The sequence below is a fragment of the Botryllus schlosseri genome, chromosome 4, assembly GCF_051294905.1.
Source record: "Botryllus schlosseri isolate E-star chromosome 4, Bs_hap1, whole genome shotgun sequence".
NCBI lineage: Eukaryota > Metazoa > Chordata > Ascidiacea > Stolidobranchia > Styelidae > Botryllus > Botryllus schlosseri.
The window spans coordinates 4215632-4230115 of NC_137239.1; the positions used below are offsets into that span (position 1 = coordinate 4215632).

General features: G+C 39.0%; 1 protein-coding gene across 1 annotated transcript in view; it reads left to right on the top strand.

The window, feature by feature from the left end:
* Positions 1–14484, top strand: part of LOC145437976 (uncharacterized) — a 574293-nt gene that overhangs the window by 155547 nt on the left and 404262 nt on the right. Inside the window, exons 8-9 of the mRNA XM_080315344.1 lie at positions 732–851; positions 5896–6015. Coding sequence (XP_080171470.1) covers positions 732–851; positions 5896–6015 — 240 coding nt within the window. The remainder of the gene's footprint in view (positions 1–731; positions 852–5895; positions 6016–14484) is intronic.

Below are 14484 nucleotides of genomic sequence, written 5' to 3' on the forward strand. Positions count from 1 at the left end.
GGGAAACACCGACTTTGTAATGGTAAATCTTCGAATTGAGGTCCGTGAACCCTTCGGAAGGCCGCGGTCTACCGTCCAAGGGACCTATGTCAAGCGAATGAAAATCGTAGGGTCCAGGCCTAAAAGTATAGTACTGAAATCTGGATTTACGATATACTGCGGATTAACCAATCCGGGTAGTAAATGATATCAAGCAATTAGGTAAGAGCTCAATGACAAGTCTGTTTTCAAGAAGTAACCCCCTCAATGCGTACCATACACATGCCTGCAAACATTTGTGCTGTACTATTTTTTTTTTAATTTGTCCATTGGATATTTTTTCATATGACATTGAATAAAAAAAGCCACTTGTGATTTCTAACCACTGGTCAGCGAGTGATTGACTGTGATTAAAATGCGTCAGCAACAATTTGGGAATTTTTATCATAACTGGTATTGTGATCTGAGTGAGTGCAGGTAATTATGCATGCATTTCGAAACAAATATTAGGATTAGATATTGATTGAAAAACTTGTGAATTCAAAACACTATGGGTTTGCATAAGCTCAAAGTTACCGGTTTCCGCCATCATTTCCCATAATCAATAATACGGTTTGGTCTCCAGAATAATTGCAGTCCTAACACGTAAATCTGATTGAAAAGTCACCAAGGAATAGTATACATATATGTGCTAACGCCTTTTGGCTATCGCTACGTAACATTCTAGTTATATTGAAATGTCTTCTTTCTAGACGATTATTGCGTGGAACACGGCAATCCCTGCCGGAATGAAGGAACTTGCGAAGGCAAGCGAACAGAACCGTATTACGAGTGCAACTGTGAACCAGGATTTTACGGAGTGAATTGTTCGGGTAAAATCAGAATCTTCAATTCTGAAAAACACAATGTTCATTATGGTGATGGTCGCGCCGTGACATATTGCCTTCAGTTCCCACCGAACAGACAGTTTCGAATAGTGGATATGGTAGCACATATAGTAGCAAAGGCTACGTTGCTGACAGTTACTAATATTTTGATATTTAGGCTCAGTTCTATATCTTATTATGCTTCATTCACGTTGATCGTTTTTTTACATCCGCAAGACGATTGATATTTTATTATACCTGCGCTTCCGGTTCACAGTCATTTAGAATGTCACTGTCGACTTGCGCTGTGTGCGTTTGTAAGACACCGCCTGCATCCGAAGACGGATCGCATTGGGAAGAGAAGCTGAGATAAATCCACCCAGTTAGATAACAAAATATAACAATGCTTATGATCCGGTTATAAAATAATTTGTATCCGAAAACGTTCTACGCATGCGCGATGAACTGCAGTTGCCGTGCCGCAACCAAGTGTTGTCTAGAATTAGCGATTGTGCGAACGTTATCTTAACGCACTTGTTCGGTATTTAAAACAATATATTTCGGTGGCGGACTGCGCAAACGAATATTGGCGTATTTTGAACTGTGGACATTTTTTCGAAATATTGTCATCTTCCCGTAATATTACCATTTTCGTTCGGAATTTCTCGAATCGAAAATTTATATTACTCTCTTCATCACAGTTTAATGAATACAAAATAAGGAAAAACATGTACGGTCAAAAATGTTACCGATTCTCGAGAACTTCACAAATCGAGCTGGTGAATAATAAAATGATTTATTAAGGTATCATTTTCCTATTGGTGTTAGGAATAGGTATTCGCGCAAAGAATAATATTCGAAATAGTTTTGTATTTCTTGAACATGACTATCTCACGGCGATCTGTGACGATTGTAATTGAACCATAATCGATATCAGACGTTTGGGCCAAAGACGATGAAATCGATCTAAACATTTCTTGAATATAGTAAAAGATTATATCTGACTATATCAAAATGTTACATATATTTCAAATGAAACGCCTAATTTATGGCAGCACATTGTTAACTATATACCATATAAAGTTCACTTATTCACTATAAAATGTCAGCAACGAGAACCAACAAATAACTGTGATTTCTGTCCAGAAAGAGCGACTCTATACCTAACACACCCACAAATCGTATATTCAAAGATCCGCCGTAAAAATAATAAACTTGGTGGAAATTGCATTTTAAACCCCACTCGTGATCCGCATGAATGCATGTTATGTACCATAAGAAATCAAGCTATCCGCCTCTGTTGTGGAGCAATGCGCTGCAGCCCAATTTGTGCATTGGAAGCATCGTGTGACGAACTTACTCTCCACCTACGCTACAAACAGCTTAGCCTTAACTATCGCCACCACTTCAGACGCTACCAGGCTCATGAACACCTTACAGTAGGAGTGCTTGAAGACTCTTGGAAGAAGATATACAGCCTCATGGACACAAAATTCATTACCTTCAACATCACCACGAATGTCGCATCTCTGAATAACCCTGTCCTTGAAAGAAAAACTCTCCCAGATTTCTCCCAATGGCTGATGCAATAACAAAACATTGATATTGATCTTGCAAAAATCATTAAAAAGCATTGCACCGCCGTCACATAAACCCATAGTCCTGGACTTCATATTCGAACGTTAGAACGATGCACATGAAATAGACACGGACGCGTCTCAATCTGCAGAAGGTGCCGGTTATGCATTTACTATCCTGTCACTGATGATAAACTTTGCTAGAACATGTTCTACCTTAAATTCAATCTTTTCCATACAAACACAAGCCATGCTCCACGCTCTAAAATGGATCTCCCAGAATGCCTCAAACCATCAAAGATGTCTGATTTTATCAGGCAGCCTGACCGTACCTGACCGCTATGGCCAACTTGCGGTCACAGCACGAGCATAATGTTATATTTGAATGTGACTCAAGCGATTCGGAGAGGCATAATCGTTGAAGTGGCCTGAGTACCGGGACACGCTGATATCGGTGGTAATGAGTTATATGACAAATTGGCTTGTCAAGCTGCTAGGGCCGAGATCGAAAATACCCATTCTCAAGACACTTCCAGACGAGATTAGCCAAACCGAGGCAGAAACGAAAGTACGGAAATATTGTAGAGCGACCTGGAACGCCAAATATCAATTAAATAAGGTCACTATCGAAATTTCCATAGAGCATTGAATGATGGCCACTTTCCATCTATGCATCGACATAGGCTCCACGAACGATTGATATTTCGGCTTCGTTCAGGTCATTGCCGTCTGAAAGCGCATTTATACAAAATTAGATGTGGCGATACTGATCTATGCGACCATTGTACTGTACCTGAAACAGTCGAGCATTCTTTGATGCACTGTCATCGATATGATTTTCTTCGAAACTTTTTATTCGACAGGGCGCGCGAGCTCAAAATCGCTGCAACATTCGTAAATCTACTGATCATTCCCGAAATGTTGTCTCATGTCACAGAGTATGTTCTATCGTGTGGTACATACTTGTCAATCTGTTTTCCCACATTTTGGTATACCGATCGGACAACCGATTTCGTGAGGTGACGCACCTGACCTCACAGGGGAAAATCGTCGCTCCACTTTTCATCAATAATATAATTAACGAAGGCATTTTCGCAGTGACAACTTTAAAAATGCGTGATGCGTGATGTTAGTTTAGGAATGTTGCCGGAATAAATTGGTAAGATTTGCATTGTTAGATAGGATACAGTAGGCTAGTATTGATTGAGTTTTTGTGTAACTTTTAGTTTACCGTTTCACTTCCGTATTTCCACTGCTATAAGACGAATCATGCGCCTTGGCTTTAGTCAACGAATATATTGAAGGATGTACAAGTGTGGATTTGGTTGTGGTACGCGTTCACTACCGGTAGCGTCGCAATACGTAAATCGAGTTTGATCTTGAAGAGCCGTAACATAGTCTACACCAGAGGTCTCAAACACGCGGCCCGCGAGGGCATTTTGGATTTCGACGTATTCGACAATATTTAACTACCAATTAATTTTTTTAACTTGAGAAGTTGAAGCCTGCTCTAAAACTACTCTAGAAGCGTGAAACTTCTCATCAAACTTCACTATTACATCACTTTATAAAGTTACGACGCAGTGGATGATTACCTATTAGCCTACGTGACATTACTTGTTTATGATGGTTAAACACGACCCGTTGATGATTCGTACTGAAAATTGTGATTTGGACTTGGTCGCTACCTTTTGTAAAAACTCGAACTCAAAGGGTGATAAAATAAAAATCACTCGAGTTGAGTTGCGTCAAAAGATACAATCAGATAAGAACTTTTGCGACGCGCAAAGCCGTGACTTGGTACAACCACGGACACAACAATTGTCAAACTGGTATGGAAAATAGTAAAATACCATCATATTATTTAGATATATAAGCAGGTCGGTATGGCAACCAGTGGCAATATGTTGCCCTCTTGATGTATAGTTTGTTACATCCTGTGTCATCTTGGGCATCTTTGTCCGTGTTATTATCGTCAATTCAATGTGGCGAGTACAAAGTAGCCGTGGCCTACGCTTCACAGCTGTAGCACAAATGGATTCTTCGGCGATTGGACATTTCCATTGCTTTGTCACAGTAATCATTATATTCAAGTTATTATTGATCTGTTACAATATTCGAAGGTAAATCTAACGCTGATTTAATTTGACTTTGGTAATGACATGATCAATAGCTTAGTTATCAGTTGTATGCCCGAAACCCGGATTAGGCTGTACTGCTCCAATGCTCTGATATCATATCAATCTTTGTAAAATTCTAAAATTCTACCCATAATTGCGGCACGTCAAATGTCAGCTCGCTGCAAAATTATATCTCGACAGCCGACAGCTTTTACGATGTCTTGATGCATTTGTACTCTTGCATGGTGTCTACAACTAATTATTTTGACAAACTATGACAAGTACAGCAACAATTTTATTCAAATATCGAAGATGTTATTTTTTCGTGCCAGGCGTGAATTCACAATACTAAATCACATTTTTACATGTCAGTCTGCAAGGTCTCGTCTGATTAGGCCTGCTCCGAAATACAATGAATCCCCTATTATTGGTGCTGCGGCCCGTGGCGCCACCATAGAAAGTAGAAAATTGGCCCGCGAGCACATTTGAGTTTGAGACCTCTGGTGTACACCATGGTGGGTTAAGAGCCAAAAGAATGCGATGCCCGAGACGTGACAGATCAAATGAGCTATGATAAGGCCGTGTAATATTTGGTTTTTGCCAGAAACGCCTAAAGGGGCTTATTTTGGACATTTTTCAGATTTTATTTTGGACAGTTTTTGCGACTGCGAAGTCGCATGTTGGACATGTTCTTTCATAATTGCTAATATGGTCTGACTCGATTCTAAAATTAGACATCAGAGATCGAGTGGAACTAAATCGTGCCTTCCTCGAACAAAAATGTCAAGTTTAATAAATCACCCGCGAAATAGTTTCCTTTGTGGGTACCCACTTAAACAAATGTGAGTCATTGACATTACGGGCTCAGTCTTCAACATCTTCATATTCGTAATAATTGATCACGCCTCATATTGATTTCCCCCATAGATACAGAGAACATCGTCTTCTATATTAGATCTCTGAAAAACAGACAATAAATATGAACAATTGCTACCCATGTGAGACAATACTACACTTATGTTTCCTTATCTTGATGTCCTTTCCGCGAAGGGATTATGACCAGAACTCAGCTAGTTTTGGCTCGACTTAAACTTTGTCACAGTATTCACACAGGTGGTGTATGGATAATGGAATCTGATTATTAATACTTATACATGGAGAGATTGGAAGGTGGATGAAGTACCGCAAAATTCTAAACGATTGCAAAACGTCAAATTGTTTATGAGATCTCTAGGAAAGTTGTGAATAATCTTTCGTTAGATATATTAGTATAATTTCCAAATCTGCTAGCTTGCATTGATACGATTGTTTTACTTATCATGAATCTATTTCGTATTAATATATTAATTCCAGACAACTACTGCGCGGCATTCGACAATCCTTGCCAGAACCAAGGGACTTGCAATGACATAGCAATTGCCCCGTACTACGAGTGTGATTGCAAATCAGGATATTACGGAACGACCTGTGCAAGTGAGTGAATCACGTTTAAATATATTGTCACATCTTCGTAGTATGGTACCCAACCAGGGCTTTGGTGCAGCCGTAAATTTAAACTGCTCCAGCTCCAGCTCAGGAGCTTTCTTCTATCATACATTAGCTCCGGCTCCAGCTCCGGAGCCGCATTATTACCACTTGTCGTCATATTTATTTTTGTTTTATCCAAATCTGTATATACTACTAGTGTACACTTCATTCATACCCTTGTTTTACTTATGAGTCGATTTCGCATAACTTGCGATTAAAAAAATGATGGATTTGTTCAGTCGGGGATGTATAAACGTAGAATGTATGCACCTACAACATTTACCACTTCGAAGATAGAATGCGGTCTAAGTAATGTGTAGGGACTATGAATCGGAGACCAATTTTCCATCAATTTACAAGTCATCATTTATGATACATCTCAGCACCTTCTGATCTCCTCAGTCGTATTTGACGATTCCATTTGTATTGACATTTTCAATATAGTGAATCTCGTCACTCGTCAGCAACGACAATGCCGACAAAACACTGTCAGTTTCGACTGATATTATACTATCATCAAAAGCAGCATACAGAAATATAAATATATTTTGCATTGAACTGTAGCTCAAGATCTGCATAATCCTACAACTGAGTATGTCACATGAACGCATCCATATTGTACTAGGCATGCGGGGATTCAAAGGTATATATAGACAGTTTATTAGTTGCTAGTTAAAGCCATAATCCACGGCACAAAATCAAAATATCCTGATTTAGTTCGAGAATATTTGCTACTCCGCAATAAGCAATACACACACGAGTTGCTAATTGAAAAGTACTCCAGGGAATATCAGTTATCTTTTCGTGATGGGAAACGCTAATAAGACTGTACGACCTCGTATTTTTGCGATGTGCATGGACTACAACGTATATTGAGTTCATTCAATTGATTCATTCGATTTCGATTCGATTCGTTTGGAACGATTGAATAAACTGCAAGTCGGGAAGACAGGAACAAAAGAATGTTATCCGTGTCGTCAATTGACGTGTGTGGAAGACAGGCTCTGTGGTACGTCAGCCAACATGCCGTTCACACACCGAATTGTACAAGTAACATTCTGGATTCAGATTACGCAAGTTTAACATCATAAAGACATTCGCTTTGCACAAATATATTGCATCAATACGAGGTCGTACACGATGTGTCTTACATGTATTACTTTCTATCGGTACTTCACACGACACAGATACCATATCACGCAACCTTGTCCTATCGCGGTCTTACTTCCTAAATTTCGTTTCGAGCTAATGTATGAGAATTAATATGTGTGATGATTATATTCGCCAAGATAATAAACAAGATATAATACGGTAATAATTCCCCCTTTTTACCCAAAACAACTTTTTTAAAAAACAACGAAATATATCAAATCATATACGTGGGGTATAAGACTAATCCTAGGGACTGAATACACTAACGGTATTTATCAGCAGGGGCAAAGTAAACGAAAAAAAAATACCTTCACCGCATAACATGCAGTCGAGCTTGGAATTACTCGGTTTATGCAGGCTATTGAAATACAAATCAACAAAATCAGCCGCTCAAGTAAATCACCTAAAACATCAAAAGAATACATACACGACACCACAGCCACATTAAAGGATCCATATCACGCGTGATAACAAACTATTCATGAAAATATGTCTATGCACAGACTGATGAATATGCCATCTGCGAGCTTGCGAGGTCAACACCAACCATTCATTCAGCAATCATGCTTCAAAATCTACAGAACATGCTATTCACTGTCAGTCAGTGTTGGGATCAAGTCACTGCCTTCGAGTCACGAGTCATTTCGAGTCATTGCATATTTTGACTCGAGTCAAGTCAAGTCAATCGATTTTCAAAGGTGACTCTTGTCCAGTCAAGTCAATCGATTTTTGGAGGTGATTCGAGTCAAGTCGAGTCCAATCAAGTCAAGTCACGAGTCAAGTCACAATTCAAGTCTAGTTGCCTTTTCGAAGGATGATGCATAATTAGTTGATTACGTCATTGCATTTTGCTAGCTGTCTGAAATACAGATTGAGTGGTCATTGATTCTGAACCGATAAATATACACGCAAGAAGGCGCTGTATCGCGCACATAAGCGTAGAACTGTTAAACTACGTGACTAATTTTTTATAGTTTCCATCCCATATACAGAAACGAATTGATACAAGCACAAGTCATGCTCCACGCTCTAAAATGGATCTCCCGGAATGCCTCAAACCATCAGATATCTGATTTTATCAGACAGCCTGACCGTACCTGACCGCTATGGCCAAATTGCGGTCACAGCAATGGCAGAATGTCATATTTGAATGTGGCGCCTCGCAGAATCAAGCGATTCGGAGAGGCATAATCGTTGACTGAGTTCGAGATATTAATTTTTCAGTGATATCCAAAACTGTTACAACGGCTAGTCTTTATACTTAGACATCAGGGTGGCATAACAGGAAAGCTCAGTCAGCGATTCCTTCCCAATATTGTTAAGATTACACTCATTAATATCGACTGTAAAAGGATTAACAATCCAGTAATTTCCATTTCGCGGGCCTGCACTCTCCGGATTTTTTTTTCAAAACTGCCAGTAGCTCTAAGTGTTGACTTATAATAACAAATAACTTCTGTGTGTCTACAGAAGCATCGTAAGCGGCGTCTTCCAAAGAGGGAAGAAAATCAATATCATCTTTCTCAACATTGTTCTTCCAAAACATCAGTTTGCGTTTGAAGGCATCGGTTTTGTTACGCAGTGTAAATATGTTGGTGTGATTAGCTTGCAGCGATCTATCCAGGTCATTCGTGCGGCTGAATATGTCTGCTAAATACGCTTGCTTTGCGGTCCACATCTGATCTGATAACAGTTCTTTTAGTAGAGAATTTCCGTCCAACATAAACTACTTGACTTCCTCCCTCAACTCAAATAGCCGAGTGAGCACACGTCCTCCCGAGAGCCGCCTTACTTCTGCATGAAGTAAAATATATTGATGTTGCGCACCAATGCTATCAAGCAAAGCCTCAAAAAACCGCTAATGCAATGCTCGCATTGCTCGGCCACGTATATAGTTTATATTTCCCACTGTGCCGTTCAGAACTTCTCAATGCTCAATACTTTGCTGTTTGCTAGACTCCATAATAATGTCGATTTCCCCGAAATATAACGGTCAAATTTATTTGGATTTTAGCCAAAGCCTTCTTAGCATTCGCATACAACTGGTCTGGGAGGCTCGACAATTACAGGACAAACAATTGTTTGTACACAACAATTCATCTTTGCCAGCATCTGTTGTGATCATAAACGACGGACGCAGGTATGCTGGGTATAGCGCGCATACCCAGACAAGTGTTTGGGTATGCGGCTACCCAGAATTCTGCTAGGCATGTAACCGCCTAAACTAGCTGGTGACTTGTGTGAATTAGAAAGACGTAATTTGTTTCGTTTCTATACTGCTGCTCAGGTGAGACATTAGCACCATTGCATTGATCGAACGTAAGGAATGATAGAAGACGCGACGCTGGACCAAGACCTCGATGTTACAGATTTCAATTTCTACGTGCGAAATGTAGTTATTGTCACGTGCTTTGTAGTAATATGATATCTGACGCGGCGGCCGGAACTATCGCTTCTGTGCTGTCATACTGACTCTCAAGACGGAAGCGATAATTTTCGCACCTCGCTGTTTTGTAGTTGTATTTTCACGACTACGATACACAGTATATATACTACATACATATCGAAATTGATTCCCTGTATCCGAGACGTTGGCTACTAATGTGAGTCAGTTGAAAAGCATTTGCTAAATAAAATACAGTATGAAGTTATTATTTCATGTCCTTGGTAAATGTACAAGGTTTCATCACCTTGCATTTTGTCATTAAAATACAAAAACTTCAATATGTCTTGCGGACCGGCAAGAATGTTACCACGGACCGGCGGTTGAGAACCACTGCTCTAGAGCATACTACGATAACGCAAATATTGATTTTTTTCGTAAACAGTTTTAACAATATTTGACCTAATGCGATAATTTTGAAATTTATTTTGACATTTTTTGAGAAGCCAAAAATTATCGCCGTACTTATCATATATAACCGATTGCAGTAGCTGGACAAAGGGATGGAAAACCTAGAGTGCGCATTATTGTGACTCGAAAACATCTCTTTACAGCCAAGGATATACCTATAGGGTATACCTAGTATCCATAACAAACGAGTAGGCCCTAGCTTAAATATGGAATCTTTGATGGATCTCAGATTCGACTACCAGTGGTTCCCAACCTTTTTCATCTCGTGCCTCCCTTGGCCGAAATTTTAGCCAAAATTCCCTCCTTAAGATAAATCTGCCCGATGATTAAAATTGGTCATTTTACCGCGCAAACACCTGTTGACTGAGAGAATAAGACGGGGGCACCGAGTGTTTGTTTCTAGCAGTGCTGTAATAACACTTTGTATACCTCCAAAAACCATGGTCTTGGTCCCAATCACACAAATTCTTGAAGGATTGACTCAACAGACCCCAACACTTCCATTTGTGTTTTCGGCTTACCATGCACCAATCGCTAATATAACTGCTGTGAAAAATCAGTGTCCATAAATTTACTGGTCTCGCGATTTTTTCCTCAAGTTTGCGTATGCATTTGGCCAACAATAGTGGTACTTTCATATATAGCAGGGTTGACCAGACTCGAGTTTGACTCGAGTCACCATTTTCTGATAACTCGACTTGACTCGAGTCATTTTCTCAAAATACGGAAACGACTCGACTCGAGACAATCTGGGTATTGACTCGACTTGGACTCTAGTCATTGTGCATGACCCGAACCAAGTCATATGACTAAAGATTATAAAACGGCCAAGACCGTCTGGTCATTGTAATTTCGAAGAACAGTAAAGTGACCACCCTGTTGGAAGTTCGTCTATTGATCCTGGCACTTGACAATGCAACAAGAAACTACTCAAAGTGAGGAAAATTAGTATATCATAAATCCAAATCATTAAATATCACCAAACAGTGTTGACTTGAGTGTGACTTGGACTTGACTCAAAGGTGAATTGAAAATGACTCGACTTGACTCGAGTCAAAACTATGAAAGTGAGATTGACTTGTGACTCGGAGCCTCTTGACTGGGTTACAGCCCCGATTTATAACATACACGTGATCAGATTCCCTGCTGGAGCTGATTGAAATTTAGGACACCCATTACGTGTCGGCAACAATGACCCAAGTTTACCATGTCTTTTTTCGATCGGGTAGCTGTTCACTAAAAATAAAGCAAGGCTAGCGATCTCTCTGACTTGAATCGATGACGTTGGAATATTTAGTCACAATCTGAAAATGTTGACTTGAAAATATAAGATAAATACTTTCACTAGAGACCTTGTTGTGATAGATTCGACACGACATTTACTTGCGTAGGATATATGTGATTGAGAGGCCGCCGCTGGCCTACAAAATTGTCTTGTGAACTGCAGCACATCTGAACTAATTGAAAAAGGGGTGGGGGATTTCTATGTGAAAAAGAAATATCAAATAGCATTTGAACATACTTTCAGCAAACAAAAACAGTCATAAGGAGTAGACTTTCGGATATAACTGGTTGACTAAATGACTGTTCGAATATCAACAATTTGGGAAATCCCTTGCAATTCTAAAGTCGAATTCCCCCCAAGGGGGGAATTCCTCCCTGGTTGGGAACCACTAGACTATGATGAGCACTCATGACGTTCTCAGTTATTCAATCAATACTAACAGGACCCGATGCGAGAACTTTGTTTGTTAAAAAAGCAGTTTGTAAAGCATAAAAATTGTACTTTTGCACAATGGAAATATTTTTACTACTGTACCAATTTGTCCTTCTACCAAGATGAAAGAGGAGTATACAGCTATCACGTTTGTTCCCTGAAAGCTTAACTAAAATACTCATATGCGTCTCTTCTCTTTCCACTTGTAAATGGATAATTTTCCGTAAAGCCAACGAACTGGGCATACCTAGTATCCATATCAAACGAGATGCTTAAATCTGGAATGTTTGATGGATCTCAAATTCGAATACGAACTAAGGATTACAACTTCATATTAGGAAAGGTGCTCACTACATGGAATCCTTTCTCGCATCGTAAATAAGACTTCTTGAAAGATCGCAAAGCACCCAACTACAAATAGTTAGTCCAAGAATTGGTATCTACATATGAAATCCGTGGAGCAAGCATGAGCATTATATCTCACTTCCTATTCAGTCACCATCATATATTTTCTGATAATATTGTTGATTAGAGTTAATAGAAAATGGGAAAGGTTGCACCACTATATATAAACAACAAAAGAAAGATATCAGTGCAGATGCGACGAACATATTATTTCAGACTATAGCTGAAACCATTTTAAAAACTGCGCTAAATTGCTTACAACCGAGAATAGCACAAGAAACAATTTTGTTTAGGATAACTTATTAATATTATACTCCAAAATGATTAATTTAAATTTTGAAATAGGCTGTTGACATTAAACTGATTCAATTATTGCAACGTTATTTGAGTATTTGGGTAAATACTTATATACATGATTGCACTTTATTTATGTACATGATATCGGTGTAAGTCTCAAATTATGATAAATCTAATACTACGAAATATAATTCTGTTGATGTTTTTTGATGCAAAACAATCTCCAGCGTGTCAAAATAACAAGTAGATTGAATTTCTGAACTTTATGGTACGACTTGGCCGATTTTCTTTCCAGCCAATACAGCGAAAATATGTGATTTTAGTCAAAATGCCCCAATAGATTATCTCCAAAAATGGAGCCGATTTCAAAAAACTAATATCATATTCGGAATCAGTCCGTTCAGAACCCTCAAAACCACTCTTACTTTGCCGCCTATAAATATGTGTGGACGAGTGTAATAATTGCATTATTGTGAATGCGCATCATTGTGAATCGAAAACATCTCTTTACAGCCAAGGATTTTCCTAATTAAGACAAACAATGAAATGAAATGGCAACGGTTTTATACAGGCTAGGCCTGCAGCAGATAACGTTCAGACAGTCAACCAATCAAGCAATAATAACAAAACAAAAATTAGACGATAGCGAGCACCACACGCATGAACAAAAATACTGAAAAGAATGATCTAGGTTAGGTCTATAATAGTAGAGCATGATGCTATGTAATCTCCGTCAGTTCATATAGTAAACCTATCTCGTGATGCAATGATAATAATTGATTTGAAGAGAAAATCTATATTTATCATTTCACCTCCATACCATGCGCTTAAATATTTTTGTTGGAAGAGATCTTACCTACTAAGCTACTTTGGGGAAAATCGTACTTTTTTGTAGCAGTTCGGGTACAAAAAAATTGGGAGACACTTTTGTGTCCCACTAATTCTTGGCGACATTTTCCCCTCAGTTGATATCGTCTGTCAAGCAAATCAGGGCGGTGAAAAGATAGCTTACAGACTTGTTGACCTTCGGTCGTATCGCATCTCCGCCGTTAAATCATTTCGAAGGTGCAGGCGAAAAACGAATACCCCTCCTCTCTCTCTCATTCTGGGATGTCCGCCAACTTAAAAATGCATGAGTCTCGAACTCGGGTGTTACGCCAGTAATCAAATAATAAATATCATAGTAAGTCTGTAACTTATCAATGTCATGATCGAATATATTATGATAGAGTTTAATCAACTCTCGGCAGTAATTAGAATATACCTATGCCTTTATTGAATATTCATAAAAACTCTTGTGGGAGTTTCTGTGGACCATACAATATGTTGTCGTAGTTGGCCTACCTCTGTTCTAATGAGATTTAAATATATTCTTTGCAGACGATTACTGTGACCAGTACGCCAATCCTTGCAATAACAATGGCACTTGCAAAGGCGAAGAAATCGACCCGTTCTACGAGTGCAATTGTAAACCAGGACATTACGGACGTAACTGTGCAGGTAACAATATATCAATTCAATATCATGTAATATGTGGAAGATATCATGCATATTGCATCGTTAAGCTAATTTCAAATTTGAGAGTTGTCACGTCACGGATCATTCGAAATTAATTGTAAACAATACATTCTTGAAAATACATCGCAAGGGGTGGCAAACCAACTCTCTGACACTAGGCAAATAATTCTTTTTCGCAACGCAAGAGGTGACCGCATAACAAGTTCTTTGGATCGATGTATCAATTTGAGATTTCGCAATGGTGAATTAGAAGTTGAACGAGCGTTCAGTGGATATAGATCACAGATCGCAGATACAAATCGCCTACGAACCGAGAATGGACATGTTTAGTTGTGTGCAATTTATCATTTTAATCCAGCGTGAGAAATATTTCATGAAATTCAATGCGATCACCTATTGTCCCTCATCGTAACTGGAATGTCCGAGTATCTAGGCAAATATAGAGGCAAGTTTCCCTCATTTGGGATGATAA